The following is a 25,289-nucleotide window of genomic DNA, read 5'->3' as shown; positions in this document are numbered from 1 at the left end:
GAAGCCTATGAGCAGGGCAGCAGGGCAACAGGCCTCCCCAGTTGTTCATTCCCAGGCAACTGGTATCTAGCGGTACACTACTTCTGAACATGGAGCTTCCATTTCATAATCGTGCCTCCTAGGCATTGGTAGATCTCACCGCTTCCAGGCATAGAATCATAGAATAGCAGAGTTGGAAGGGGCCTACAAGGCCATCGAGTCCAACCCCCTGCTCAATGCAGGAATCCACCCTAAAGCATCCCTGACAGGTGGTTGTCCAGCTGCCCCTTGAAGGCCTTTAGTGCGGGAGAGGCCACAACCTCCCTAGGTCACTGGTTCCCTTGTCGTACTGCTCTAATAGTCAGCATTTGCTTAACTCTTTTTCTTTTAACTCAAAAGACCTGCCGTTCTTCCATCTCTAACGTTTCAAGGCACCCAGAACTCTGTCCCTTCTCTCAGAGCTCAGCGAGGCAATTTTGTGGCCCAAAGAAGACCCCCACCCCACAGCCCACCAGGCTGCCTTTCTACCATACTCCGGGATTCAGTATTATGCACAGATACAGATCCCTGTGCTTAGATCTGCTGCCATACTTACTGGATCGGGACCTGGGGCAGGCTGATTCTCTTGTCGTTCTCTGTGGAGGAAGAAGGGGGTTGTGGGGGGGGGGGAGAAAAGTCATGTCAGGAAAGCTCAAGTCCTTTCCTGCCCCATTCTATTACTGCCAGGAACCTTTCTTTGGGGGTGCTCTTGGATCCAGAACTGTCACTTGAGGCACAGGTGAACTCAGTGGTAAAGAGCACCTTTTATCAGCTTAGGCTGACATACCAACTGCGCCCTTATCTGGACAGAGATAGCCTAGCTACAGCGATCCATGCTCTGATAACCTCTCGTTCGGATTACTACAATGCGTTATACGTGGGGCTGCCTTTGGAAACGGTCCGGAAACTTCAGCTGGTACAAAACAGGACAGCCCGGTTACTAAAAGGGACTGGCCAGAGAGATCATATCACACCAGTCTTTCTACAACTTCATTGGCTGCCAGTACAGGTACACGCCCAATTCAAAGTGCTGGTATTGACATTTAAAGCCCTAAACGGTTTGGGGCCAGGTTATTTGAAGGGATGCCTCCTCCCATATGTACCCGCCCAGACCTTAAGATCATCCTCAGGGGTCCTTCTCCATGAGCCCCTGCCAAAGGAAGTGAGGTAGGTGGCTACCAGGAGGAGGGCCTTCTCTGCTGTGGCCCCCCGGCTGTGGAATGAGCTCCCCAGAGACCGTCGCTTGGCGCCTACATTGTTTTCCTTCCGTCGCCAGCTTGAAGACCTTTTTATTTTCTCAGTATTTTAACACCTAATTTAACTTACATTTAAACTTTGCTGTTTTAATCTCATCTTTTAACCTATGTCAATTTTTTGCTGTGTGGTTTTATCCTGGTTGTGCTTTTTTCATACTGTATTTTCTATGTGTGTTTTTAAATTGTTGGTTGTTTTTATGCTCTTCATGGTTTTAATTTTTGTGAACCGCCCAGAGAGCTTCGGCTATTGGGCGGTATAAAAATGAAATAAATAAATAAATAAATTCTTTTCTTTCTGGTTTCTCCTTGCCTATAAATGACTAGGGACATGAGGGTTCTATATTCCCTGGTTCTATTCCATTCCTCTCCCAAGAGTTTGCTCAGTCCCATGTTCCAACAAATGAACATGGAGAATTTCTGGAATCGATCCTGGGATTGCTGTGCGCACAGTTTGCTTCTTTACGTTGGTTCTTGCCTCCCCCCTTCCCTCACTCCCCCTGCCTTAACGATGTGCACAAGGGATCGTGAGCATTGAAGAAATGCAGTGCGCACAAGCGCACGAGTGAACGATCCCGCAAGTGGTTCCTTTTCCAGGGCTTTCACCCAAGCGGATCAGCGCCGATGCGCACCACTACAGATGTGCATCACTAAATTAAAGGAATCAAACACACAACAATCGGAATTAGAGCTCCTGGAAAGCACATCTGTGCAGTGGGTTCATTAAAGTGAAAGGGAATGGCCGTTTGCTAGCGCACGAGTGCTGCCCTGCAAAAAAGGACCATGTCATTTGGAACTCCAAAACCCAGAGGGGAAAAAATGGGGCAGAAAGAGTTCTGAACTTCCTCACCTTCACCTCCATGCTGTGGTTGAGCCAGAATGAGTTTGAGGTTTTTCAGAAAAATGTTGTCACAAGGTGAAAAAGTCATATAAATGTTATATTATCATGTAATTACGCATGATAGAATACATAGAATCATAGAATAGCAGAGTTGGAAGAGACCTACAAGGCCATCGAGTCCAACCCCCTGCTCAGTGCAGGAATCCGCCCTAAAGCATCCCTGACAGATGGTTGTCCAGATGCCTCTTGAAGGCGTCTAGTGTGGGAGAGCCCACAACCTCCCTAGGTAACTGATTCCATTGTCGTACTGCTCTAACAGTCAGGAAGTTTTTCCTGATGTCCAGCCGGAATCTGGCTTCCTTTAACTTGAGCCCGTTATTCCGTGTCCTGCACTCTGGGAGGATCGAGAAGAGATCCTGGCCCTCCTCTGGGTGACAACCTTGCAAGTATTTGAAGAGTGCTATCATGTCTCCCCTCAATCTTCTCTTCTCCCGGCTAAACATGCCCAGCTCTTTCAGTCTCCCTTCATAGGGCTTTGTTTCCAGGCCCCTGATCATCCTGGTTGCCCTCCTCTGAACACGCTCCAGCTTGTCTGCGTCCTTCTTGAATTGTGGAGCCCAGAACTGGACGCAATACTCTAGATGAGGCCTAACCAGGGCCGAATAGAGAGGAACCACTCCCAAATACGTGGGAGGAGATTGCCTATGAATGGATTCCACGTTCCATGTAACTGGAGGCTTTGCCAAAGGCAAAAGGGCTTGGTCACAAATCTCAAAAATATCAGCCTCTTTTACCTTAAAGCTCCTACAGCCAGTAAATGAAGACTTAGCAGAGACATCTCTACCTTTTAGAATCGGGGTGGGTGGGAACTGCACAATAGCCGGGAAACCACCAAAGGACCAGTGGTTGCAGGGAAACGGGTGTGGACATCTGGATAACCGGGAAGAGGAGGGGGCTCAGGCCAGCCAGATTTGGCCCCCTGGTCTGTGGTTCAGCCCTCTTCTTGGGGGGAGTCCCCTGAAAGCACAATATAAACTGCCCCGCCGTTTCAGGGAGCGAGACTGTGGCGATGAGGACGACTTACCTTGGTCGGGTGGCAGGTCAGCGCCGACCACATGTTAACACCAGAGGTCTACTTATTTAGGGATTGTATGAGCCACCCTTCAGGACAAACTCCCAGGGCGGAGTGTCGTTAAATGGCCAAAGCAGTGCAACAGGCCTTATCAGCAAAACAGCATGGAACTCAGGAACAGCAGGGACTCCATTCAGTGAACCAGCTGAAGTATCAAACAGCCGTTCAAAGCAGCTATGTGAAATGTCTGGGAGTTTTTTCTTAAAGCCGCTGCCTGGCCCAGGGAAGGCAGCAGAGCGGGCGCCAGGTGAGCTCCTCTGGAGAGGGCCTCCTGCAGGCAAAGTGCCACAGCCAAGAAGGCTCCGTCTCCCCAGCCCGACCTCAGCTGGTGGGGGGACTCAGAGGAGGGCCGTGCAGTTTGGGGGCGGTTCAAGCGGTCGCTTTCTCACCTCGGTTGGGACGGACGATGAGGGAGGTGTCCAAGCCTCCCAGCAGCCTGCAGTAGCCGTCAATCAGGTCGGCCATGTTCTCCGCCTCGGCCAAGGAGGATGTCTTAATCGTCAAGGACTGCAAAGCAGAGAAGGGACAGATGTCTGCCTGTTGACCTGGGGGGACCGACGGGTGTGAGGGCTGCAGCCCCACCGGTGATCCTCAAGTCCAGATGTGTTGGACTACAGATGTGTAGTCCAGATGTGTTGGACTACAATTCCCAGGATCCCCACCACCACCAGCCAGCCACGGTCTAGCCCACCGCCGACCGGAAAGTAGATCTCCAGATTAGAGACGTACGAGAGATTTGTTTTAGTTCGTTTTTCATCAGGAATCATACAATTTGCATCTTCTGGATCGAATACCGACTCAGATGCAGTCTATGGTCAAAGTTCATTTCTGAGCTTACGATGAGATTTGTGGAACACCCCCCCCCCCCCCAAAAAAAATGTGTTGGACAGCATGTGTCCCTTTGAAATACGTGGATGAAAAAATGCTTACTTTTGAAAAATGGACACAAATGTGCTTTAATCAATGAGAGAGGAAAGCATAGATTTCAATGGTGTCCACAACTGTTGCATATACTTGGTAAAATATGTGCGGCTTTTCACGCAAAAAGAAAAATGAACTTTGAGTTGGTGAGCTCGGGGTTTGTAGATTCGCACATCCCTGCGAGTCCAGAAGTTCTGGATTTCAACTTTCATCATTCTTGACTATTAGGCAAGCCGCCAGGGGATTCTGGGAGATGAAGTCCAAAACATCTGGAGATCTACCTTCTGCCCACCCCTTGTCTAGACTTCCCACGAGTGATCCTAGACTAATCAAATGCACTCTTCCCTACTAATGAGAAGAACATATACAACACAGAATCTTGTGGCACCTAAAAGAGAAACAAATTTATTTGGGCCTGGGCTTTTGTGGACACTGTCCAATGCATAGGAGAGTGACCCTAAACGCTTATACCAGAGTAAATTTGTTACTCTTTCAGGTGTCACAAGACTCTTTGCTGGTTTTGCTGCAACAGACTTAGATGGCTGCTACCCTTCTAGTAGGGTGACCTTATGAGAAGGAGGGCAGGGCTCCTGCATCGTTAACAGTTACATAGAAAGGGGAATTTCAGCAGGTGTCATTGTTACGCATACAGCACCTGTTGAAATTCCCCCTTCATCGCAACAGTTAAAGCTGCAGGAGCTATACTAGAGTGACCAGATGCAAAAGAAGGCAGAGCTCCTGCAGCTGTAACTGTTGCGATGAAGAGGGAATTGCACCTGGTGCTACATGCACACAAATGAGCCCTGCTGAAATTCCCTTTTCACAGAATCATAGAATAGCAGAGTTGGAAGGGGCCTACAAGGCCATCGAGTCCAACCCCCTGCTCAAGGCAGGAATCCACCCTAAAGCATCCCTGACAGATGGTTATCCAGCTGCCTCTTGAAGGCCTCGAGTGTGGGAGAGTCCACCACCTCCCTAGGTAACTGATTCCATTGTCGTACTGCTCTAACAGTCAGGAAGTTTTTCCTGATGTCCAGCCGGAATCTGGCTTCCTGTCACTTGAGCCCACTATTCCGTGTCCTGCACTCTAGGAGGATCGAGAAGTGTTAATTTATTAATCGATTAAAAGGCAGATGATCAACCCAACGAACGGTTTCAACTGACTGGAAACGAAATGTCCCCTTGCTAGGCGTGGATTCCTCTAGACGCCCAAGAGTTCCTGTGTTCCCCGCAGAGACAGGAGGACCGCGGTTCTTGCACCCCCTTCTTACCTGGGGGTTCCCAGTGAGGCCCAGCTGCAGGAGAGCCCTCCCTTCCTCCACGGCTGTGCACTTGATGGACTTGATCTGCTTGAACTCAGCCAGGCAGGTGGGCTGCAGTGGAACAAGATTGACACAATCTGTCATTGGCACACAGCGATCAAAGAAACCTTGCTACTCTTGACCTGGACAGCCCGTCAAATAGATCTCTTCTGCTCTTCCCTTTCGCAGAGGGCAAGGGTCTTCTGCTAGGCTGGCAAATGCTGAGTTGGGGCCTTCCTAGAAAGGTCTGTTTGCAAGACCTTAGAGCTGAGGTATCTAACGGAGGGCCGACCCACACCCACGCAGGGCACTTTGCCCAGAACCTCAGTGCCTGAGCAGCAGTTTCTGCAGCCGAAACTCTCCCCACGGCCTGAGTTCGATCCCAGAGGAAGCTGGTTTCAGGCAGCCGACTCGGGTCGACTCAGCCTTCCATCCTCCTGAGGTCGGTAAAATGAGTACCCAGCTAGCTGGGGGAAAGGTAATAACGGCCGGGGAAGGCAACGGCAAACCACCCCCGCTATAAGGCCTGCCAAGAAAACGTCAACGAAAGCTGGCGTCCCTCCAAGAGTCAGTAATGACTCAGTGCTTGCACGAGAGGTTCCTTTCCTTGCCAAGATGCCTAAGTGAATTTCTGTCAGCTTAAAGGTCCAGGGAACCAGCAGAAAAAAAGGGCTCACTCTTTCATCATCATCATCATCATCATCATCATCATCATCATCATATTACTGGTTTTTAAATTTTTAAAAATGTTTTCAATTTCCCTGTGGGTTCAATTCTATTTTAACCTTTGTCAATTTCTATTTATATGTTTTAATTGTACATGTTTTAATCTTGTAAACCGCCTTGAGTCCCCAATAATAACAATAAGACCTGCAGATGCAGTGGTGGTGTGTGGCCACAAAAATAAGGCCTCAGTTGCTGTGGAAACGCTTCTGGTTTCTCTCCACCCACGATGGTTCGCAAGTGACAACGGAAGAACGCCGCGTCCAACTCCTGTCTCACCAGGGATGTAGGAGGAATACCTTCCTTTGATGAATTTAGGGGCACGCCTTCTCTAGAACAGCATACCTTTGCTTCTTTATTCGTCATCTGCCGGATGCCTTTGGGTCCGATCACCAGGTCTACAGTGATGTTCCATCCTTGCTAAAAAAAGGGAAGAGGACAGACATCTGGGGCAGCTCTTCTGATGCGGACAGACAGCAGTCAAGAATCACAGCTAGAGCTGAAACATGGCTGGGTTCACACACCCGATTTATTTTCCCACCCAGTGTTCCGCCGGATTTAGGAACGAATGACTGAATTTTTCCAAATGAATTGTCAACATTCTTGTCTCAATGTTCATCAACAAGGCTTAAGGTCTTCTTTTATAAGCTATGCCTCAAAGCTGAATTTTGCAGTGGAAATGCCCACATTCACCATTCCAGCTTTGCAATTAAGACGTTCACACTAATTTTGCGCAGTTGGGAAATGGATTCGGCTCCCGTCTCAACAACATTCCCCACCTGTAGGCTCCTAGCCACCATCCGAATGTTGGAATAAGATATGAAATTGGAAGGTGGGAGGCACAAGGGCCTTCCAGACGAGGCTTTTGTGGCAACATCACTCGGCCTCGTTTGTGGAATTTTATGGCTCTCTCTAAATTAGCAATTTATAACACACTCAGGACTGGCCACTCAAGGAAGTTTCTGGGTAGATTACATGATGGCGTTATCAGGCAGGATATCTCCCACCCATTCCCACCCTATCCCGCTGTCAGAGAACACAGTTAAAATCAGTGTTAAATAAAATAAATAAATAAATAAATGGGGCAAATCGCATGTATTGGTGGCGTTACGCTATAAATCTGCCACTAGATGGCGGTGTTTCATTGATTTGAATGGAAGTTCAATCTCCAGGCAGAGAGAGGAAGCATTCCATTCAAATCACGTGGCTGCCTGTGTAATGAGCTGATTGCAATTTCGGGACGAAAATGGAAGCAGGAAGCAGCAGGGTTTTTTTTTAAAAAAAAATTGTAGAGAAGCCCTATGGGGGTTTGGATGACGTTGAATGCCACTCATAACCCTCCTGTGTTTTCCCACCACTTCTTCCGTCTTATTCCTTACTGCACAAAAAACATCCTGGAAAAAAGACGGAATTGCCGCACACGGACTCCAGTCTGTTAGTGCCAGAGAGTCCTCTGTCGGGAAGCTGGCAGAGGCACACCATGGGTTGAAACGGGGTGCTTAGTGCCAGCACATCTGGGGCCATTCCTGGCTGAGCATCATCTAGGATCTAAACGAGGTGTCAAGTTTTTAACTTGGCTTAGTTGTACTTAGGTCCCATGGAAATTAAGGTAAAAAGTAGGGATGGACAAGTCTGTCTGTTTTCATAGAATCATAGAATAGCAGAGTTGGAAGGGGCCTACATGGCCATCAAGTCCACCCCCCTGCTCTTTTGCTTTCTAGAATGGTCTCATTTTTCCAGGCACACGTTTATTCTGTCCTGATTCTGCACCAGTTTGCAAATGCTTTTGCTTCTCCTTTTCACCACCGCCGTTGCCCTGGCCAGAGCGAGAGGCAGGCGAACAAGGAGACTGCAATGGTGAGGAGGAGGAGGGGGAGGAGGAAGTCCAGGGGACTCATGTCAGTGGGCCCCTCCTGGGATGTGGGCCCTTGGCAGGGGCCCAACCATTCCTGCCCTGGTGGTACCCTGAACATGTGAGGTTCCGCAAGACTCCTGCTCAGTTAGACTTCCCGGGTTCTAAACCTGCAACTTGAGTCCTGACAAGGCTGCACCAGCTCCGGAGACCCCCTCGACTCTCCGATACTCACAATCAACTCGCAACGGTAGCTTTCCTGGTCGATGTTGGCGAAGGTGGAGAGGGTGCCCAGGAACTTCATGATACACTCCTCCTCCCGCAGGAGCGCGTACTGCTGGAAGGTCTGCTGGATCATCTTGCGGAACTGCTTGGGCTGCGAAGGGTTGGCGGGGAGGATGCAAAGGAAAAAGCGGAGACCCTCGTAACGGGTGCGGCCAGAAGCCCCAAAACACACAAAAAGATCTGGAACCCCTAGATCTGTGCAGCTGGGAACCCAGGGCTTATCTACATGGTCAAGCAGAGTGAGGGGGGCAAGTGTCCTGAGATGGAGCGGGGATGCAGGGCCATCATAACTCAGACTGCTGGTGGGTGGTGGAGGCCTTTTTAAAAGAATGCCCTTCCATGTAAAGAAAACCTCCCTGCAAGTAAAACAAACAAACTAGCACCTCAGGGAGGGAGTGCCGTAGCCAAGCCCGCGTGTTGCTGTGCTGGTCTTCTACTTGCAGGGACATTTTCATGCAGGGCATCATTTGAAGAAGAAAAAAGCCGACCCAACACCTGCAGTCTGTCGTGATATGTTCAGCTCACTCCACCATCACCTTGACCTGGTTGAGACCAGGCTGGAGACGCAGCGGCCCTGTTACATTTCTTTTGCTGGGGGTCATCCTGGGGGAAGGATTGTTCTCCTGCAGCAGTTCCCAAGATAGGCTAGGGTTTTTAAAAAATAACAGAATAACCCTGGGGAGGCCCGAGGCTTTGCTGTGGCTCCCACCGTCCTTTCCCCAAAGGTGAATGTCCTTCCGGGGGTGGGGATGGGGGGGTGGGGGCCACATAATATGCACCCCTCACCTTCAAATTCTCCTGCATCTGCGGTGGAAAGAAGAGGTCCAGCCCCACTTCCTTCCTGAAAGAGAGAGCAGAGCTTGGACCACATTTTACGCACGCGCCCATCGCTTCACCTCTCCGTGCGTGGTGACCGGCTGCTGAACGTGTACAGCTGGACCAGCATCCTCCTTCACGCATGTACGAAACTGTCTCGCGCTGGTTCTTCTCTAGCCCAGCATTTGTCTGTGTCTTCAGGCCTAGGGTGACCATATGAAAAGGAGGACAGGGCTCCTGTATCTTTAACAGTTGTATTGAAAAGGGGATTTCAGCAGGTGTCATTTGTATATATGGAGAACCTGGTGAAATTTCCTTTTCATCACAGCAGCTAAAGCTGTAGGTGCCCTGCCTTCTTTTAAATCTGGTCACTCTACTATAGCTCCTGCACTTTAACTGTTGAGATGAAGAGAGAGTTTCACCAGGTTCTCCATATATACAAATGACACCTGCTGAAATTCCCTTTTCTATGCAACTGTTAAAGATACAGGAGCCCTGTCCTCCTTTTCACATGGTCACCCTATTCAGGCCTGACCCCCCCCCCCTCCCGCTACCGGTGGACCTGGTAATGCGTGAAAGCAGGGCAGGTGCTCTGCTCTTGAACCACAGGCCCTCATGTGTGCTGAATCAGACCCCTGGTCCATCTGGCCCAGCAGAGTCTACTATCCAAATTAGTAAAGGCTTCCCAAGATCTCGTGCAGAAATCCCTTTCCCAGCGCTGATGACGCTTGAGATCCTCAGTCCCATTGAGACCAGGACTGAAAGGCTGAAGACCTTTTTATTCACTCAGTATTTTAACACTTAATTTTAACTTAAATTTAAATTATACTGTTTTAACTCTGTATTTTAACCTTATATCAATTTTGCTGCGTGGTTTTATCCTGGTTGTGCTTTTTATATTGTATTTTGTATTTGTATTTTTAACTTGTTGGTTGTTTTATGATGATTTTAATTTTTGTGAACCGCCCAGAGAGCTTCGGCTATTGGGCGGTATAAAAATGTAATAAATAAATAAATAAATAAATAAATAGTGGCGATGTGGAATCCTAAATGTGCAGAATGAGACTCTGGATCCCGACCGGGTTCCTCCACACAGCTCTCTGATCCAATTAAGTTCAGACCCAGACCACTGCAGAGTGCACCAATTCTAACTGGTGCTTTTCTCCTCCTGCTCCTTTCACCACAGTGCTTAAGGGTCTTTCCCTAACTCAGGGGTCCCCAACCTTTTTGAGTCGGTGGCTGCCACGACTCCCCCCCTCCAACGTTTTATTTGAAACAAAGCTTGTGAACTTTTAAAAAATAAATTTTAATTATTTTGTTTTTAACTACCACAAAAATCCCACTGCTGCCACCACTTACTATGCCACGACACAGGCTCTGAACAACAGACCCGGCCACGGCTACTCCCTGCTCAAGCCAAGCACCACCGCTTGATATGCCTGAGGCGAGGGACAAAAACCACCTTCCTCCAAACTATGTGGAGAAAGGGGTTTAAATGGAGAAGGATTTCAATATATAAAATAAAACACTGTGAGTTATATGTGCTGACGTGAATGATTGACAGAGTGGGTGTTATATGTGTAAACTTAAGATGATAAATGCCAAACAGACACGTGGGATTTTTGTGGTAGTTTAAAAACAAAACAATCAAAATTTATTTTTAAAAGTTCATAAGCTTTGTTTCAAATAAAACATTTAAAAAACTTTTGGAAACCTTTCATCCAATCCTTTCACTCATTCACATACGCACTTTCCTTTTTCTCACATAATCAATCTTGAACTTTCTTTATTATCTGTAGTGATTAATATACATCAACTACGTGCACACCACACTCCAATGACACCACTCTCTACCCCAGCCTTCCTCAACCTGGGGCGCTCCAGATGTGTTGGACTGCATCTCCCAGAATGCCCCAGCCAGGAGCTGGCTGGGGCATTCTAGGAGTTGTAGTCCAACACATCTGGAGCACCCTAGGTTGAGGACGGCTGCTCTACCCCGAACCTCAAATTTCCCAGAACTTAAGTACTCTAAACACAGAGAGCACTAAAGACTCTAAGAGGACCTAAAAAGTCTCCCTCAATCCCCTCAGTCATTCCCTTATATGTTCTCCTCCTCCCTAAGATATTCAATCTCCCCCACTCAGGCCAACATTCTAAAACTCACAGACTTACAAACTGCAGACATACATTTGGGAACTGACTTGTGGGGTGTAACGCCACAATGGCCACATTTGGAAGTTTGAGAGAGTGGCGGGGGAACTCTCACAAAATGGCTGCCATGATTGGAGGGGTGCGTTGCGTGCCCTTTCATAAAATGGCAGCCACGGTGGGCAGAGCTGGTCACAAAAATGCTCATTTCCCAGAAGGTAAACTGGTGAGACTCAAAGACAAGTACCTTAGCCCAAGGCCAGAGGTGCGAGGGGGGCGTGGCTGAGCTCCAAAAGACCAAAACATCCTTTTGAACCCAAGTCATTCACTTTGCAACATGTTAGCCTCCCAGTTAAAAATAATAATCTTTAGAAGTAAAAATCTGGAGGGGCACGGAGCCCCGTGGGTGCAAGTAGAGGTGTCTGTGGGTGCATTGCAGACCCCCGGCATAACTTAGCAGGGTGAGAGGGTGGGGCAGGACCCCAAAAAGCTGCAACAGAGGCCTTTATTAGGCCATGGAAGCAGCTGTTGGCCTGTGGAGGCCGGGGCACGGAGAGCGGAGGACGGGGGACATGCCACTGTGATCCCTCCCACACCCACACACCCCATTCATTACACCCTGCTTGTCCTGCACACAGGACTCCCTCCGGATACACACAACATCCACAGACGGGATAAAAGAGAGCCAAGAAGAGAGCTTCGGCTATTGGGCGGTATAAAAATGTAATAAATAAATAAATAAATAAAATAAAGAAGAAACCAAACAAGCCCATGTCAGAGTGTGGTTTACATACTCCAGGAACTCAAAGTTGGACTTCTTGTCCAGAGCGTTGTGAGGCATGTCCTTGTAGAACCTCCTGCAAAAAAAAGGAGACAGGTGCGTCTGTATAATATGTATGGAGACAGCACATCTCAGGTGAGAGAGAGAGAGAGAGAGAAAGAGGAAGAAGCACAGGTAAGGCCTGTGGGTTTGGGTTGCAGGAATAAACACAGGGAGGCCAGGTGCTGCCTGAGGTCCGTGGTTCCCAGTCCATTAGTGAGCGAGCAGAACTCCCTAACCAGTGCAAAACCCATCCTGATGTTTGATATTCATTGGTCCCTCACAAGCCCCCTTTGAGTAGGGTGACCCTATGGAAAAGAGGACAGGGCTCCTGCATCTTTAACAGTGGCATAGAAAAGGGAATTTCAGTGTCCTTTGTATATATGGGGAACCTAGTGAAAGTCCCTCTTCATCACAACCGATAGAGCTGCAGGAGCCCTGCCTAGCATGACCAGATACAAAAGAGGGCAGGGCTCCTGCAGCTTTAACTGTTGTGATGAAGAGGGGATTTCACCAGGTGCTGCCTGCGTACAAAGGACGCCTGCTGAAATTCCCTTTTTTATGCAGCTGTTTAAAGATACAGGAGCCCTGTCCTCCTTTTCATAGGGTCACCCTACCTTTGAGCTACGTTGGGCTTTCCTCAGGAAGGAAAAGCAGCACTGGACTTCCCTAACCTGACACCTTTCAGCATCCTGCAGCCAGTATCGGGGGATCCTAGTAGGTCTCCCTTCTGAACGTATTGCATCGCAGCTGTTTTTATCTGGTTGAGCTTTTATATTGTATTTTATATTATGGTTTTATACTGTTGTTTTATACTTTGAATGGTTTTAATTTTTGTGAACCGCCCAGAGAGCTCCGGCTAGTGGGCGGTATAGAAATGTAATAAATAAATAAATAAATAAATAAATAAATAAATAAGATTCGTGGTGGGAAGGGTGCTGGGATTACGTCACAGCGAGGTGGTGTGGTGCAACCCTGCTCCCTGCTCACATGTAAAGGTAAGTGTTTTTTTCTCATGCCTGGATAGGGATTAGAGCATCTGGGATATTCTTGCTTTAAGGAACAGCAGGCCTAAGTTGAATACACAGGCAAATCTGCCTCTACGCCTGCATTCAAATGCTCTTTATTGCTTTCAGTGGGACGTGTTTCCAGATGTGTATCCAGATGTGCACGGGAATTGGCTTCACACCCACAGACAAACAGCCAATGGCAGCGCAACCAGTGGATCAATGCACACATTTTAAACCCCCGAGCGGGCTTGCACAACCGTTTCCACATTTATCCACTGCTGGTATTTGCCCCCAATGTAAAGGAAATCAGCTAAAATCGGACAGGAAGTGCGTTTGGGGTAACTTTCTGCGTTAGAGGAACTAAAAATAATAATATCTGGAATGGGTATCAGACTGCCCAGATAACTGTTGCATTTGCCTCTCTTTGTACTTATTCGGGCTCTGGGTTTGTTTTTGGCTCCTTTAATCTTAGCATGATTTGGGTTTTTCCTTAGATTAGCCTTTTCCAACCGGTTGTCCGCCAGATGTGTTGGGCTGCAGCTCCCGGAATCCTCTGGGAGCTGCAGCCCAACACATCTGGCGGGCTCCAGGTTGGGGAAGGAGGCCCTAGGTCTTTCCATCTGCCAGCGTTGCAGCCGGTTTTCTTCCTGTTTCAGGTTGGTGCTTTCGCTGGAATGGATGTCGATGATGCGAACGGACAGACCCCGACGCTGTCCATGCGTCCCCCGGCACGCTTGTGCCGGACGCAACCTTCTACCCAGCACGTACGTACCTGAGCTCCAGGCAGCCTAGCTGAAGGGCCATCCCCTCGCTGACTTTGCTAGCATAAAGCTGCATGTATTCACTCCGGAGCTGGAAAGCCAGAAGCAGAGATAAGGAAATCAGTTAAGGAGGACGCAGCAGTGGTGGTGGTGGTGGTGGTGGTGGTGTGTGTGTGTGTGTGTGTGTGTGTGTGTGTGTGTCTGCACCCTCACTTCCCTTTTTCTGCAGCAGAAGAGGGTGCACTCAGAAAGCACCAAATGCAGGCATTTTCATCCTTTAGTCTTGCTTAAATAAGGGGATGGATCCCTTTCCCCCCTGGTTTTTGGCAGCTGAGAATCATAGACTAGTAGAATTGGAAGGGGTCTACAAGGCCATCTAGTCCAACCCCCTGCTCAATGCAAGAATCCACCCTAAAGCATCCCTGACAGAGGGTTGTCCAGCTGCCTCTTGAAGGCCTCGAGTGTGGGAGAGCCCACAACCTCCCTAGGTCATTGGTTCTATTGTTGTACTGTTCTAACAGTCAGGATGTTTTTCCTGATGTACAGCCGGAATCTGGCATCCTGTAATTTAGAATCATAGAATAATAGAGTTGGAAGGGGCCTACAAGGCCATCGAGTCCAACCCCCTGCTAAGTGCAGGAATCCATCCTAAAGCATCCCTAACAGAGGGTTGTCCAGCTGCCTCTTGAAGGCCTCTAGTGTGGGAGAGCCCACAACCTCCCTAGGTCATTGGTTCTATTGTTGTACTGTTCTAACAGTCAGGATGTTTTTCCTGATGTACAGCCGGAATCTGGCATCCTGTAATTAAGAATCATAGAAGAATAGAGTTGGAAGGTGATTCTAAGGCCACCGAGTCCAACCCCCTGCTCAATGCAGGAATCCATCCTAAAGCATCCCTGACAGAGGGTTGTCCAGCTGCCTCTTGAAGGCCTCTAGTGTGGGAGAGCCCACAACTTCCCTAGGTAACTGGTTCCATTGTCGTACTGCTCTAACAGTCAGGAAGTTGAAGGTTGAAGGTGCGTGAACTTAAGAACAGCAAAAGAGCCTGGATCAAAGACCAGAGCAAAGGTTGCCACAGTGGCAAACCAGAGGCCTCTAGGTAGCCATCGGGCAGGGCAGGAAAGCAATAGGCCTTTCCCCAGCGTTGCTTCCGAAAAACTGATGTTTAGGGATACACTGCCCCTGATGCTAGAGGTTCTGTATCACAGCTGTAAATTAATTATGCACTGTACTTTCTTTTCCTCATCCTCATCGTGAATCTACATGGAACAGAGGCCAGAGGACCAGTAAGATCAGACAGAAAGAGAGAGATCTTTCGCGCTACAATTTGATCCCCCAAATTAGCCATGAGCTGAACCATCCCCAGACACAGCCTGTGCCTTTCCAAGCTGTCATTTGTAAACACAGGGAACGCTGATCAAATTTGCAGATGACACAAAATTGGGTGGGAAAGCGCATACCCAGGAAGACAGAAACAAACTTCAAAGTGATCTTGATAGGTGGGAGTGCTGGGCTGAAAACAACAGAATGAAATTTAATAGGGATAAAGGCCAAGTTCTACATCTAGGAAATAGAAACCAAAGGCACAGTTACAAGATGGGGGATACTTGGCTCAGCAATACTACAAAAGAGAAGGATCTTGGAATTGTTGTAGATCACAAGCTGAATATGAGCCAACAGTGCGATATGGCTGCAAGAAAGGCCAATGCTATTTTGGGCTGCATTCATAGAAGTATAGCTTCCAAATCACGTGAGGTCCTGGTTCCTCTCTATTCGGCCCTGGTTAGGCCTCATCTAGAGTACTGTGTCCAGTTTTGGGCTCCACAATTCAAGAAGGACGCAGACAAGCTGGAGCGTGTTCAGAGGAGGGCAACCAGGATGATCAGGGGTCTGGAAACAAAGCCCTGTGAAGAGAGACTGAAAGAACTGGGCAGGTTTAGCCTGGAGAAGGGAAGATGGAGGGGAGACATGAGAGCACTCTTCAAATACTTAAAAGGTTGTCACACAGAGGAGGGTCAGGATCTCTTCTCAATCCTCCCAGAGTGCAGGACACGGAATAACGGGCTCAAGTTAAAGGAAGCCAGATTCCAGCTGGACATCAGGAAAAACTTCCTGACTGTTAGAGCAGTACGACAATGGAATCAGTTACCTAGGGAGGTTGTGGGCTCTCCCACACTAGAGGCCTTCAAGAGGCAGCTGGACAACCCTCTGTCAGGGATGCTTTAGGGTGGATTCCTGCATTGAGCAGGGGATGGACTCGATGGCCTTATAGGCCCCTTCCAACTCTGCTATTCTATGATTCTATGATTCTAGACACTTGGTTTCCTGCAAAAACATATATACATAGGCTTGCAAGACAGCAAAGTCGGTGACAGACGCAGCTCTTTCAGGGGAGAGCCAGGCGGAGTGGAGCATCACAGAGTGAAGGCAGGCAAAGGTCAGAAGGAACTCTGGAGACTCCCCACCTGGCCTCCTCAATAGCAGGAAGGAGCTCTTCTCCACTTCTGGCAGTGTCAGACAGCCGTGTCACATATGGAGCGAGCAAGCCGTGCCCTTTCTCCCAGTACACAAGACACTCGCTAAAAGTCTGAAATGCTGAGTTTCCTTTTGGGGGTTGGGTGAGGGGTTAAGGGAATTCAGAATTAGAACTCGTGGCTGTGGCTCTGCAAGATGAAAGGTCGGCAACTTTCAAGGCCCTGACATGCAAATGCAACTTTGCCCTTGGCTGAATTGATGACCGGGCCTGGATCTGACATATAAGGGCTTTCTGGTAAGCTTTGCCCCAAAGCTCCGAGCAGAAAAACTCTTGCTGCTGCTTAACACTCATTGAACCCCCAGAAAATGCATTTTCGAATGCACAGGATGCCCTGCTGTGACGTGGCTTATGCAGGAGGTGGATTTTGAGTAACTCTAAAGAAAACAGTGTGGAAGGCCGTGGAATCAGGCACAATCTAGACCAGGGGTGTTGAACCTCTTTCAGCCTGAGGGCCAAATTCCATTTCAGAGCAGTGCCCAGGGGCTGCATTGCAGTAGTGGACAGGGCCGAAGGCAAATGGGTCTGGGTAAAAATCCACAAAATATATATAAAATGCTAAGGCAATGCGTGGCTTGCTGGAGGTTCAGAACTATGAGAAGAACTTTGTACACTGGAGGTTCTGAGCTATGGGAAGAACTTTGTGTTGCTAAGCAACAGGCTGGCTTTGCCCACTTATCCGTCTGTGGGACTTATCTGAGAGGAGCCCAGAGAGGAGGCCAGGCATGCACGGAGGCCTCAGGTATGTCCCGTGGGCCGGTGGACAGGTGTGCGGGGGGGGGGAGGGCGGGGGGACAGGAGGAGTGAGCAGGGGGGACGGAGAAGAGGGAGGAGTCCAATGGACTGCCAGTCAGCCTGGCACCCGGCTTTCTTGTACGCCCACAGGTGCCTGCAAAACTGCAGCAGCTGCCCAGGTGTATATAAAGAAATTTATGACACTGAGCAATGACGTACTAGTTTGCAGATGCTCTGTGCCGAAAAAGCTAGCTCTAACTCAGCCTCAGGGGAGGCATTTCAACAGCTGGGAAACCACCGAAAGACAGAGGTTGGGGTCAGTGGGTGGGGCTAAGGAAAGTGGGCGTGGCCACCTGGGGAACTCTGAAGGGCCAGACCGGGACCACCGGCAGGCCGGTTTCGGCCCGCAGGCCTGACCTTCAGCACCCCCGATCTCGTGGGAAGGTTTCACCGAAAGAAGCAAAAGGTGTGCGAGAGCATTATGGCTCACATCGACAGGACTTGCACAGGAGAAGCTCCCACTTCTCAGCCCCCCCGCCCCCCGCAATGCGTGGGTCGTGGCTTGACCTGTACACGTCCAGCAGAAGAACGCCGTTCTCTAAGACGGCACATAATTGCATCAAATTCTGCGTATGCTCCAAAGGGCGCCACGTCAACGGGGCCACGGGGGGGGGGGGAACCCCCTAAAGAGGAGTGTGCAAGGGCTCCACCTGCTGGTAGAAGTAGAGAAGCGTTGTCCGGTCCTCTTGGAAGCGCTCTACGTAGTCTTCGGGGAGGTAGCGGATCTGGAGGTCATACCTGAAAGGACACAGCGGTCTTTCTTCCGGCTGCCATCTCTTAATTAGACCAGCCTTCCCCCCAACCCGGCAGCTTCCAGGAGGGTGGGGTGGATTACAACTCCCATAGACCCCAGTCAGCATGCCAGTCCAGGGAATGCTGAAGCTGCCAAAACAGACGGGCAAAAGGTGATCCTGTGCGATAAAGCCAGGACTACCAGGACCCCCATATTGCTGGAAAGTGTGTGTGTGGGGGGGGGCTGCACGGAGAAAACACCGTACCTCCACTCGGCCTCGATGTGCAAGCACTCGTACTTGTCCTGGACTTCGCCCACCGTCAGGTCCGGGTGGAGCCAGTGGATCTCGTCCGACTTCACGTGCTTCAGGCGCAAACCGTAGCATTCCGCCAGCTGGATGTCTGGACCGATCCTTCCGCTTTGCAGGATGGATTTGATCACTTCCTGCAAAAGGGGAAAACGCCGGGCGTCAGCAGGTGAGGGCGTGCGTGCGAGGCGTGTGGGCCTGCAATAACACCTCAGGGACACGTTTGTGACGTTCGGAGAAACTGATTCTGGACCGAACCAAAAGTTAGTTGAATGGATTTGTGTTTTACCAAAAAAAGAGAGCCTGGAACTCAAGATTTGAGCATATGCATTTCAGAACGTAAGAATTGCGCCAGTGACGCAGGGGACCAAAAGTGCATCTAGGCCGGCATCTAGGCCGGTGTCAAGAACAGGTGTGGTTGGGCACTTGCTGAGGGCCCGAACCCCAACAGGGGTCCTGGACTTCCTCCTCTTTTGCAGCCTCCTTGTTCCCCTGCCTCTCGCTCTGGCCCAGACAACGGCGGTGGTGGTAGTGGTGGTGTGAGGGCGGAGCAGCAGATGTCGCGGCCTCCTGGCTCCCCGGCGCTCTGCTGGTCAAGCAAGCAAGCGGACGTCAGGATGAGAAAGAGAAGTAAGAATAGCTGGTGGCCATGGCAGTGAGAAGGTGGAGGTACTGGAGGAGCAGGACCACGGAGGGCGCTTTGCCCAGCCCCCACCCCAAAAAGAACCTGGAGCTGACAATGCCAAGAGCAGCCGGCCAGACGTCTCGAGGACGGTTACAAGCAGGGCATGCAAGACGCAGTCTTACCCTGTTGCCTGCCTCCAGCGGCAGGTCTGCAGAGGTCGCCTTGCTCTGCACAGGAGTGTTCCATTGAGTGATCCTATGTGCTAATAGCGAACACATTCTCCAAGCGCTGGTCCTCGTGTCACCAAAGCATCAAGAGGGAGGAGTCGGCGTGCTTGCAGGAGTGCGGGGTGGGACCCCAAGCTTTGCAAAAGTACAGCCCCCCCACCCACACCCAAAAAAGTTGTACTGACCCCTCCCCCTTCCCCGTATTATTCAAAGTCAATTCATGAGTGAGAAATATTGTATAAGGTTTATATAGGGTGACCCTATGAAAAGGAGGACCGGGCTCCTGTATCTTTAACAATTGCATAGAAAAGAGAATTTCTGCAGGTGTCATTTGTATATATGGAGAACCTGGTGAAATTCCCTCTTCATCACCACAGTTAAAGATGCGGGAGCTATACTAGAGTGACCAGATTTAAAAGAGGGCAGGGCTCCTGCAGCTTTAACTGTTGTGATGAAGAGGAAATTTCACCAGGTTCTCCATATATACAAATGACACCTGCTGAAATTCCCTTTTCAATACAACTGTTAAAGACACAGGAGCCCTGTCCTCCTTTTCATAGGGTCACCCTGGTTGTATCTTTAACAGTTGCATAGAAAAGGGAATTTCAGCAGGTGTCATTTGTATATATGGGGAGGAAGGAGGGAAGGAACCTCTCGTGCAAGTACTGAGTCATTACTGACTCTTTGAGGGATGCCAGCTTTCACTGACGTTTTCTTGGCAGGCCTTATAGCGGGGTGGTTTGCCGTTGCCTTCCCCGGCCGTGATTACCTTTCCCCCAGCTAACTGGGTACTCATTTGACCGACCTCGGGAGGATGGAAGGCTGAGTCGACCCGAGCCGGCTGCCTGAAACCAGCTTCTGCTGGGATCAAACTCAGGCCGTGGGGAGAGTTTCAGCTGCAGAAACTGCTGCTTTACCGCTCTGCGCCACACGCGGCTCATGTATGGGGAACCTATGCCGGATCTACACTATTGCTTTAAAGCGCTTTATAACAGTTTTATAGCACTTTAAAGCAGTTAAAGCGCTTTATAACTGTTATAAAGCGCTTTAAAGCAGTAGTGTAGATCCAGCCCTGGTGAAATTCCCTCTTCGTCACAACAGTTAAAGCTGCAGGAGCTATACTAGATTGACCAGATGCAAAAGAGGGCAGGGCTCCTGCAGCTTTAACTATTGTGACGAAGAGGGAATTTCACCAGGTTCTCCATATATACAAATGACCCCTGCTGAAATTCCCTTTGCAGTACAACTGTTAAAGATACAGGAGCCCGGTCCTCCTTTTCATAGGGTCACCCTAGTTTTATATGCCCAAAAGCTTGGTCCACAGATGTCTAGAATTGAGAGGGGCGGGTTAAGGAGTTTTCTTCTCAGAGGTTTGCTTCAGAATTCAATTTATCTTGCCTGGGACGTGTCTGTTTAAGCTTTTTTTGGTAATGTTTTTACGGAATGTTTAGTAACAATGAGATAATAAAGACTGTGAGCTAATTGATGAGGCTGTAGATAATATTAGCTATGAGGTCATCGCTGCACAGGAACTGTCAAGGCGTGATCTGATTATGGAACAAGGGCGCTCCTGACCATCTCGACGCTCACCAGACGCGTGAACCTGATGGGTAGATTCAGGCCTGAAGAGGGAGTGTTACTCAGACGAAAACTCTCCTTCTCGCACACCTGTGTCCCTCCAGATGTTTTGGCCTAAAACTCACCATCAGCCCTTGCCAGCATAGACAATGGTGAGGGGACTTGTAGGCCAAAACATCTGGAGGGGGCAGCAGTTTTGAACTGTTAAGATTTGCTAACAAGAAGGTGTTTACAAAATATTTTCTGTTAAACTAGCAAGATCTAAGAATATTCAACAGAATCTCCCCGCTTTAAATAACAAGATTTTTTTTAAAGAATCTTACGCAATATGTTATATTTTGATGTATCTATTTACGAAAATGGATCCAAAAGCTTTTCCCTTATTGGTACAAAACCAAAAAAATGAACTCACCTAAATCTGAATTTTGGTATATCCGTGATCTAAATATATTAATCAGCTAACTGGCAGCTAAATGCTTCCTAAGTACTGGAATTATAGACTGAAACTCTGCAAAGCCCAGAATTTATAACAAGCAGTGCATGCAGAGACATGCCGTACACACTCCTGGGGTGGTGGTCTTGGGATCAGAGGGAGAAAAGAATCCTGCCTGAAATCCTGGGGAACTGCTGCCAGTCAGTGTCAACGATATTGGGCTAGATGGACCAATGATCCAACTCAGTATAAAGCAGCTTTGTGTGTTCTTGCTACCAACTGTTGTCTTTTGCTCCAACTCCATGACCTGCTGCACTTTGCCACTAGGAATTCTGCGCCTGAGTTTTGCATCTTTCCTTTTTTTTCCTCCTCCCTCCCAATGCCCTTTCCTTTCATGCCGTGTCTTCTATGCTGTATGCTTGCTATTTTACCTTTTCAAGTTGCCCTGCGAGCCTTTTTCAGCTGAAGGGGGGGCGGAGTATAAAAACACTATAAATAGAGGAGGAGTGGGTGTTTTGCCTCTCTGCCCAGCCCTGTCCCACCGCTCCCAGTCCCAAAGGACTCGCCCGGCCGGCTCACCCGGATCTCCGTCATGACGGTGCACTTCACCAGCTTGAAGTTCTTGCCCATGTTGAAGCTGTTGCTGTGGAAGCAGACCTTGAGAATCCGGACTTCGTCCTTGTCGATGTCGATGGGAACGGCCACCATGGTGGACTCCGAGGGCCCCGCCAGGCTGAAGCAGCTGCGCAGAGAATTCGCCCTCAGCCGGCTCAGGGCCTCCGGCAGCCCGGACATCATCGTGGCGACGGGGCGCTAAAGCCAGAGCATCACTTCCTGGGAAGAAGGGAAGTGAGAGAGTGGGGGAACAGAGTCAGCAAGGAATTAGCCCAGAGTCTAGCTACGGACCTGTGCACAGCATCAGGTGGTGGTGGGTTGTCCTTGAACCTACCCGTACACTGCGCTCAACATCTAAGGTCCTCTTCCAAGTGCCTACTTCGAGGGAAGCTCGGAGGATGGCAACAAGGGAGAGGGCCTTTTCAGTGGTGGCCCCCTGACTGTGGAATGATCTCCCCAATGAGGCTCGCCTGGCGCCAACACGGTTATCTTTCAGACGCCAGGGCAAGACTTTCCTCTTCTCCCAGGCATTTAACAACGGCTGCTAAGTTTGTTTTTTAACGGACCACGGAACTGTTGTTTTTAAATGGATACTGTTGTTTTTATACTGTTGTTCTTAAGTTTTTGATGGTTTTAAATTTTGTGTAATGTTTGGCGCAGAGCGGTAAAGCAGCAGTTTCTGCAGCTGAAACTCTCCCCACGGCCTGAGTTCGATCCCAGCGGAAGCTGGTTTCAGGCAGCCGGCTCAGGTCAACTCCCGAGGTCGGTAAAATGAGTACCCAGTTAGCTGGGGGAAAGGTAATAACGGCCGGGGAAGGCAACGGCAAACCACCCCGCTATAAGGCCTGCCAAGAAAACGTCAGTGAAAGCCGGCGTCCCTCCAAGAGTCAGTAACGAGAGGTTCCTTTCCTTTTTAGTGTTTTTAACTTTTGTAAACCACTCAGAGAGCTTTGGCTATGGGGTGGTATATAAATGTAATAAATAAATAAATAAATGTCAGGCCATTGGGCCAAACCCGGCCCTCCAGGATTTCCCCCAGGTGGCCACAACCCTTTCCCACCACTAGTGACCATTCGGTAGTTTCCCAGATTTTGTGCAGTTGTTCCTAAAAGGTTGAAATGGCTCTTCTAAGGCTTAGTTTCTGGAAGCAAGAGCACTTATTTATTTATAGAAATATTTCCTGGACGCCTTTCAGGGCAGGAGGCCCATCCCAAGGCGACATACGGCCGTAAAGCCGGCTCAATATTAAAAGCGCTAAAAACATAATAAAAGCAACAATAAAATATCAACAACAAAACCAGGAACGTAACAGCAACAAAATCCGCAATAACAGCAATGCTATTAGGAGAAGGTTGGAGCAGGATAATATTTTTTCAAGGCCTTCTTAAAAGCCTGCAATGACGGAGCATGGCGGACCCCCGATGGCAACTTATTCCCGTGGTATGGGGCCACTGCAGAGAAGGCCCTCTCACGTGTGGTCACCCACCTAACTTTTAGCTTTAAGCTAAAAGATGCTGGTATTTCGCCTTCGGCCTCCCCCACCACTTGAAGGAGGCTCCTGAGAGCTTCTCCCAAATTGGGTTCCGGCTGAAAAAGGTTCATCAGTCCTTATTATTATTATTATTATTTATTTATATAGCACCATCAATGTACATGGTGCTGTACAGATTACACAGTAAATAGCAAGACCCTGCTGCATAGGCTTACAATCTAATAGAGTTGTAGTAAACAATAAGGAGGGAAAGAGAATGCAAACAGGCACAGCGAAGTGTAAACAGGCACCGGGTAGGGTGAGGCTAACAGTATAGAGTCAGAACAAACTCAATATTTAAAAGCTATAGGGAAAAGAAAAGTTTTTAGCTGAGTTTTAAAAGCTGTGATTGAGTTGGTAGTTCTCAAGTGTTCTGGAAGAGCATTCCAGGCGTAAGGGGCAGCAGAAGAAAAAGGATGAAGCCGAGTAAGGGAAGTGGAGGTCCTGGGGCAGGCGAGAAGCATGGCATCAGAGGAGCGGAGAGCACGAGCGGGGCAATAGTGTGAGATGAGAGAGGAGAGATAGGCAGGAGCTAGACCGTGAAAAGCTTTGAAGGTCAGCAGGAGAAGTTTATATTGGATTCTGCGCTATAAGACGTGTCCTGCGCTATAAGACGTGCTTTTTTTTTAAAAAAAAAAAAAAATCCTTGTTCGCAAGAGCTTGGATTCTGCAATAGTGCTTGAAGGAGAGATAAACTACACCCGCACCCGCCACCTCCCCCAAATTCATGAAAACGTTTGGCTCAGCAGAGAAGCGGCTGACCACTTCTGCAGAAGCGAAACCAGGCCGGGCACGGGTTCCTTTGTGGTTGCAAGCCAACGCAGCAAATCTTGTGCGCCTGCCGTCCTGCATCAAATCTTGCCTCTGAAAGGTCCGACCGCAGTCGATGGATGGGCTTGTGAGCTGCTCCCGCTGTCGGCCCGCCCTTCAAAGCCTCCGAAAGCCACCCGGGGCTGTGGTCTACAGGCCCTTGAAGCGGCACACTCGGGAACCTCACTTCTCCCCTGAGTGGAAGCTGCAGCAGGTAGTTCGTTTTATAACTTATAGTGGCTCCATCCATGGCAAGGTAAAAAGAAGTGCGGGCAAGCAGACCCATCAGGGCAAGCAGACCCATCAGCAGGGCCTGAAGGTCCCGGAAGCCTTTTCCTCTCCTGCTTGGAGCTCCAAGTCTCCCCAGGCGGCTGGGTCCAGACACCATTTTAATCTCCCACAAGGACCCCTCCGAATGCTGAGCTGCGGCATTGTGGGAAATTAAGATGGCCGTTGGACCCCGCCAGTGCAGCCTCCGGGTTTTGGAGGGGCCTTGGGTAACCCCGTCAGCAACTCTGCCTTCTCCCCGCCGGGGTCACCAACAGCTATTGGCCAAAAATGCATCCCAGCTCTGAACAGAATGAGAAGACAACCACTGCGATGGGTCAACTGGTGGCAGTGAAGAATATATAAGAGTATCTGATAACAGGATTGGATCTGTGCAAGCTAAAAATTCATATTAAAACAATAGGGGAAGGTACAATAGAGGAAGGTACAATATCCTTTTATCAGCTTAGGCTGATATACCAACTGCGCCCTTATCTGGACAGAGGTAGCCTAGCTGCAGTTATCCATGCTCTGATAACCTCTCGTTTGGATTACTGCAATCCGTTATATACATGGGGCTGCCTTTGAAAACGGTCCGGAAACTTCAGGTGGTACAAAACAGGGCCGCATGGTTACGAACGGGGACTGGCCAACGAGACCACATCACGAGACCACATCCAGCTTCATTGGCTGCCAGTCCAGGTCCGGGCCCGATTCAAAATGCTGGTATTAACATTTAAAGCCCTAAACGGCTTAGGGCCAGGCTATCTGAAGGAACGCCTCCTCCCATATGTACCTGCCTGGACCCTAAGATCATCCACAGGGGTCCTTCTCTGCGAGCCCCTGCCAAAGGAAGTGAGGCAGGTGGCTACCAGGAGGAGGGCCTTCTCTGCTGTGGCACCCCGGCTGTGGAATGAGCTCCCTAAGGAGGTTCGCTTGGCACCTACATTGTTT

General features: G+C 49.3%; 1 protein-coding gene across 5 annotated transcripts in view; it reads right to left on the bottom strand.

The window, feature by feature from the left end:
- PTK2B (protein tyrosine kinase 2 beta) overlaps positions 1-25,289 on the bottom strand; it is a 126,395-nt gene that overhangs the window by 45,991 nt on the left and 55,115 nt on the right. For all 5 annotated transcript variants that reach the window (XM_063123722.1, XM_063123725.1, XM_063123726.1 and 2 more), the window contains exons 2-12: positions 21,692-21,946; positions 18,208-18,386; positions 17,860-17,947; positions 13,893-13,972; positions 12,085-12,147; positions 9,113-9,167; positions 8,277-8,417; positions 6,535-6,609; positions 5,437-5,538; positions 3,634-3,751; positions 575-614 (exon numbers count right to left, since the gene is read on the bottom strand). In XM_063123722.1, coding sequence (XP_062979792.1) covers positions 575-614; positions 3,634-3,751; positions 5,437-5,538; positions 6,535-6,609; positions 8,277-8,417; positions 9,113-9,167; positions 12,085-12,147; positions 13,893-13,972; positions 17,860-17,947; positions 18,208-18,386; positions 21,692-21,910 — 1,160 coding nt within the window. In that variant the 5' untranslated portion in view covers positions 21,911-21,946. The remainder of the gene's footprint in view (positions 1-574; positions 615-3,633; positions 3,752-5,436; positions 5,539-6,534; positions 6,610-8,276; positions 8,418-9,112; positions 9,168-12,084; positions 12,148-13,892; positions 13,973-17,859; positions 17,948-18,207; positions 18,387-21,691; positions 21,947-25,289) is intronic.

The sequence above is a fragment of the Elgaria multicarinata genome, chromosome 4 (assembly GCF_023053635.1).
Source record: "Elgaria multicarinata webbii isolate HBS135686 ecotype San Diego chromosome 4, rElgMul1.1.pri, whole genome shotgun sequence".
Classification (NCBI taxonomy): domain Eukaryota; kingdom Metazoa; phylum Chordata; class Lepidosauria; order Squamata; family Anguidae; genus Elgaria; species Elgaria multicarinata.
This window is presented reverse-complemented; position numbering and strand designations above follow the sequence as displayed.